We start from the raw sequence: 5,707 nt of genomic DNA, 5'->3' as shown, positions 1-5,707 counted from the left end.
GATCCCGGCCTGGTCCATTTTCTTTCCCGGATTATTTTAAATCCATTTTTCCGCAATATTTCAAACAGAAATATTCCGAACAGCCATGGCTGTTTCTGAAAGGTTGCAAACCTTTTCAGAAACAGTGCTAGAAAGTCTATAAATATGCTTTGAATCCCAAAATCTTTCCTCACGAAATTTTCTGATCTTCTTCTTTTTCCTCTGCACAAAATTTTCCAACACTCTGGTGAGTTAAATTGTTCTATCCTGGGAGGATAATATTCCAGCACCTCGTGTACTTGAGGGGAATAATTTCTTTAAGGACACACTGTGCATTCAGTGGGCTCCATTTATTCCGAAATTATTTTCTGATATTATTTCGACATACTGTTTCTACTAATTTTCTGTTTCTGTTTCTATTTCAGAAAGTTTATTGTTTTTTTTATTTATTACAGTATTACAGAGTAGCTAACAACATCAATCTACAAACCAAGCAAAAGAAATGCATTATACCACTCAGAGCAATTTGCCAGCTTTGGCCAATATTGAACAGAGTGGCCCAAAAGAATGATACACAGAGTTAAATGGCATAGAAGAATGACACTCAGACTTAAAAAGAATTATCATCAACATTCAGAAAAGACTGCCCAATGCTTTTGCTTTGTCCCTTAGAATAAATTTCTGTATCTTCCCTGTTGAAGTTTTTGGGAGATCTTGAAATATGACGGTTCGAGGCGCCATGTAATGAGGCAAGTTATCCCTGCAGAAGTTGATAATTTCTTGATCACTAATATTATTAAAACCATCCTTCAACTTCACAAACGCACAAGGTGTCTGCCCCCAGTAATTATCTGGTCGCGCGACTACTGCTGTTTCAAGAACTGCTGGATGACTATACAACACCCTTTCCACCTCTACTGTACTTATGTTTTCTCCACCAGAGATTACGATATCTTTCAATCTGTCCTTAACTTCTATGTAACCATCAGGATGTTTAACAGCCAAATCACCACTATGAAACCATCCACCTTTAAAAGCTGCTTCTGTTGCTTCTAAATCATTCAAGTATCCACTCATTACAGTATTCCCTCTGAACATAATTTCACCAATTGTCTTACCATCTTCTGGTACTTTCTTCATTGTGATAGGATCCATCACATCCACTGACTCTGAACAAAGATGTTGCACTCCTTGTCTTGCTTTTAGTTTGTACTTTTCATTTGGTGGCAAAGAATCCCACTCAGGCTTCCACAAACAATATGTACCTGGACCATATGTTTCTGTTAGTCCATATAAGTGATGTACTCGAAACCCGAGTTCCTCCATTTGGGAAAGGATTTGTGGTGGTGGTGGTGAACCACCTGTCATTATGTTAACCTTGTGTGGAAGTGGTTTTCTATTACTTTCGGGCGAATTCACAATCATGTTTAGAATAGTTGGTGCACCACTCAAATGTGTGACATTGTGCTCTACTATACTTTCAAATATGACTTTTGGAGAAACCTGTCTAAGGCAAATACTTGTACCACCAAGTGCAGCTAGACCCCAAGTCAGACACCATCCGTTGCAGTGAAACGTTGGGACGGTCCAAAGGTAAACAGGCCATGAACTCATCTCATGAAGCATAAATGTAGCAATGGTATTGAGATATGCACCTCTGTGATTGTAAACAACTCCTTTGGGTCGCGACGTTGTTCCAGAAGTATAGTTAACACTTATAGGGTCAAATTCACTTATCGGCCACCTTACAGCGAATTCGCTATTTCCACTTTCCAGGAGACTTTCATATTCATGAGTATTAGACTTCGCCACAGTAGGAGTAGAATTGTTGGATTCAGATATTACAACAAGAAGTGGTGGTATTACTTTTTCATTAGCAAGAATATCTATGGCTCCCTGAGCAAGTTGAAGCAAGTGCTGATCCACAAATATGACTTTTGCTTCTGAATGTTTTAGCAGTACTGATATCATAGCTGAATCATGACGTGTATTTAATGTACAAAGAACTGCGCCAGCCATTGGTACTGCAAAATGCAGCTCTTGCATTGCGTATACATTTCGAGCCAATGTTGCAACCTGCATAAATAATTTTAAATCTATGAAAATGGAAAAGTAAACCCTTTAAATTCCCAACTCATGATTCCAACTGAGCTTAACTTGGTAGTTGTTTACGACAACAAGAATCGCCGATATACAGAGGATTCGCGTCAAAAGATAACTTAATACACCCCCATACACGAAGAAGAACGAGGATTCGCGTCACTGAAAACCAATACTAGGAATTACGAGTATAATTAATGAAACGTAGAAGAACTGAGAGAGCAAAATACACAGAGTTGACTTCAGATAATTTTGCGTTGGATTTCAAAAAATTTGGAGAAGATGGAATTGTTTTTTCGCTAAGAATATGGGATTTAGATAAGTCATTATCGACCCATGTTCTATTACAAGTACGTGTGCATTACGTGTAAAATTAGATGTTAACCAAAAGGTCCCTTAAGTTTGGGGATAAGTCTATTTTAGTCTCTTTTATTATATTGAGCACATATAATCCATTAAGTTTACAAATATTGAGCAATTTTCATCCAACACATGAATCTCCAAAATTAATTACTCAAAATTTATGAAAATATTTTAGATTTTCCATGTGGACAAGCTAAATAAGGATCGTGATCGGGGTTTTTTGCATAATTTATTTTTTCCCTTGATCGCGGTTTATTTTTATTACTAATCTTTTTTTCCAACTTTCTACTTATTCTCGTGTAGTTTTCTGCTTGTGCTGTGATTAGTTCAAAATTTTAGAGGAAAATTGATATTTTAGGATAGAAGATCTCTATCGAAAAAACACAGGAGAAATTCAAAAATAGCCAGATTTACAAGTGATCGTTCAAAAATAGCCCAGTTTCAAAAGTAATCGAAATTTAGCCACTTTTCATGTAAAGATAACTTTGAACGAAAACAACGTTCAAAATTCGGAAAAATACTCCAGCATAATATACTGGAGAGTTTCCAGTATATTATACTGGAACTCCAGTCTAATATACCGGTCCAGCATAATATACTGGAGTTTGGAGCACCGGTGCTCCAATCTCTAGTATATTACAAAAAAAAAAAAAAAAAAAAAAAAAAAAAAAACGTGACATTTCCGTTAATTTTAGTGGCCCTGGCCCGTCTGGACCTTGCTATCCGTATCATGCTTGCTAAAAAAATGTATCATTTTAATGGTGTAGTTAGTACTTCTTTTTGACGAAAATTTCTAATCCATATCGTGCTTGCTATGAAAAGTTTGCATGCTATTATAGGTCAACTTAACAGTAATATACTTTATTTATTTTTCAAAAAATATCAATAAAACACTAGATGAACTCAATAAAACTTGTCTTGTATCATGAAAGAATAAGAAGATTGAAGTGTTTCAACAACAATCGATAAGGAAGTGATCATACATATTAAATTAATCATTTAAAAGTAAATAAAGATAGATCTATTATAATAGTTATATTGAATATTCTTATATTATGTATGGACGCATTTTTTGAAGAAATTATATTTAAAATTTTATACATTTATGGGTGCATGTCGGTTTGGATTTTTTTTTTTAATACCAAATCCAACCAAAGATATATAGATATTTTAAGTCGATTTAATTCGGTTTTCGGTTGATATAATGTTGAACACTAGATAAGAGGCCATTGTGTGCTGCTCCAAAAGCAATTACTCTTTTGAGTTTTGAGAAAGTATTTTCAATACACTTCAATATTGCCTCGTTATTCATCCTATGTTCTAACGTAAATAGTTAGAAAGAAACTTACCACATCCCCACGAGAAATCCCAAGCTCAGACAAAGCAGAAGCAAGCTTTATACACCGTGCATGCGTCTCTTCCCAAGTATACTTCACAGAAGGTCCATCAATGATAGAAGTTCTTCCTCTAAAAACATTTGCTGCTCTCTCCAAGAAACTTATGGGTGTCAATGGAACATAGTTTGCTGAACATTCAAGCAAACCGTCCATTGATCGCAATGCCTCGGATTGAAGATTCATCGAAACCTGACACGAGTGGCGAGGCCTCTGAGTATTTATGTGTTTAATTTGAACTGAATTGGTACTATAAATAAGATTTCGTGCCAATCCTGAGTGACTCATGGTGATGGTTGAGAAGAAAAGTCAGAGAACCTTTCAGAACTAATGACATATATTGGCAATTTGAAGATCATATAGAATTGACTTGAATTGAGTATTTCTTGTTTCTTCATCGTGTTGGCAATATAAAGTTTATTTATAAACCGGCAATTTAAAACACGAACGTGAGCTGAGCGGATATGATGGGATTTCCAGCGAGCAGTCAACCTTTAAGTTTTTGTATATTATTATTTCGTTTACCATATATAATCAAATGAGTGAATAAACCTTTACATCAGTACTTTTCTATCTAGACGGGCATCTCCTTTTCAAGCAAAATGACGATATTCTGGAATGCAATTAAACAGAGTAACAAATTACTATATTAGAAAGGTAGATCTCAGATTTGTCTTTGCTTGAAGTGGAAGCTAACGAACACAAACAGTTGCAAAAACGATAACGTACATTCACCAGAAAAGGAATATCATTTCACTAAAACAAAAATAATATGAAGTGAGAACGAAAGCAAGAATTAAAGAAAGGAGGTCCACTACACATGGCTGAATAAATAAAAACAAAACAATAAGTAAATGAAGAAGAAGATGCAGACATGCGTTCCACTGAGGCACTAACCACAGAGGAAGAAGAATAAAAATAAGAAAGATCAAAGAAAGTATACACCAAAGTGGATATCACCACGAAGCAAAATTCCTTTAAATAATATGGACAGATCAAGAAGTGATCCTTTACAGGATTTTATGCACAGGGCATAGACAGCAATCATGCATCAAATTTGAATTATTAACCAATGATAGCACAAATAAAAAATGTAGCAGCAAAATTATAGAAAGCAGATTTAAACAAAACTGCAGCTGCTCGAAAAATAGGCCAAGTAGATATCTGGACAGTGAACAAAATTTCTTAACTCTTTTCAGAATATATTGCTGATTAGTCTAGAGCAGCTATAATTGCATCAACAACTTCTTGGGTAGTGCAATCCCCTCCAAGGTCCTTTGTCCTGACTTTTCCCTCTGCTATTACACGTTTTACAGCTGTTTCTAAACGATCAGCAAATGATGGAAATTCAAGATGTCTAAGCATCATTGCTGACGACAGAAGAAGCGCCACTGGATTTGCTTTCTTAAGCTTCAAAATCTTTTCATTGCCAACATTCCCAGCTGAAGCACCTTGCTCAAATACTGCTTGATCAGTCCCAACATTACCTGAGAAAATCACAGCCATACATTATATCTCATAAGCAGCCTAATGCTTGAGGAAGAAATCCAGATAATATTCTAATTGTTCCCTGAGAGATGGCTATAAATGATCTGTAGAATAGACAAGCGCAAGGCACTTAATCTTTCTTCCAACAAAGAAGTTAGAACAACTACTAATGAGCATTTGTTAAAGTCACAGGAGAAGTAGGCACTCATAAAGAGGCTTCTAGTGCATTTTGTTAAGTACTAGCAATTAGTCGGAGCTCTCACATAATAAGCAAAAGGGCACTAACCAATTCAACAACCAACCAGTAAATACCTCATATTTGGATGGATATCGTTATACTGGAAGGTTCTTTATTACTCAGTCATGGAGGGGGGGGGGGGGGG

General features: G+C 35.7%; 2 protein-coding genes across 2 annotated transcripts in view; both read right to left on the bottom strand.

Annotated features, from left to right (window-relative positions):
* Positions 1 to 460: 460 nt before the first annotated feature.
* LOC109210235 (probable acyl-activating enzyme 2) lies at positions 461 to 4,242 on the bottom strand. Its single transcript, XM_019373617.1, has 2 exons — positions 3,792 to 4,242; positions 461 to 2,055 (listed from the first exon to the last, which is right to left on the bottom strand). The coding sequence occupies exons 1-2, from the start codon at positions 4,122 to 4,124 to the stop codon at positions 613 to 615; spliced, it is 1,776 nt and encodes a 591-aa protein (XP_019229162.1). The 5' UTR covers positions 4,125 to 4,242; the 3' UTR covers positions 461 to 612.
* A 544-nt stretch (positions 4,243 to 4,786) lies between these two features.
* LOC109210234 (isocitrate dehydrogenase [NAD] regulatory subunit 1, mitochondrial-like) overlaps positions 4,787 to 5,707 on the bottom strand; it is a 12,018-nt gene continuing 11,097 nt past the window's right edge. The window contains exon 4 of the mRNA XM_019373616.1: positions 4,787 to 5,323. Within this exon, the coding sequence (XP_019229161.1) occupies positions 5,049 to 5,323 (275 nt within the window). The 3' untranslated portion in view covers positions 4,787 to 5,048. The remainder of the gene's footprint in view (positions 5,324 to 5,707) is intronic.

This window comes from Nicotiana attenuata, unplaced genomic scaffold, assembly GCF_001879085.1.
Source record: "Nicotiana attenuata strain UT unplaced genomic scaffold, NIATTr2, whole genome shotgun sequence".
Taxonomy (NCBI): Eukaryota; Viridiplantae; Streptophyta; class Magnoliopsida; order Solanales; family Solanaceae; genus Nicotiana; species Nicotiana attenuata.
This window is presented reverse-complemented; position numbering and strand designations above follow the sequence as displayed.

Excerpts from the sequence above, each read along its gene's own strand:
- LOC109210235 (XM_019373617.1), bottom strand. The coding sequence starts at position 4,124 with ATGAGTCACTCAGGATTGGCACGAAATCTTATTTATAGTACCAATTCA. Across the intron at positions 2,056-3,791 it reads GGATTTCTCGTGGGGATGTG|GTTGCAACATTGGCTCGAAA; the intron begins GTAAGTTTCTTT and ends TTATTTATGCAG.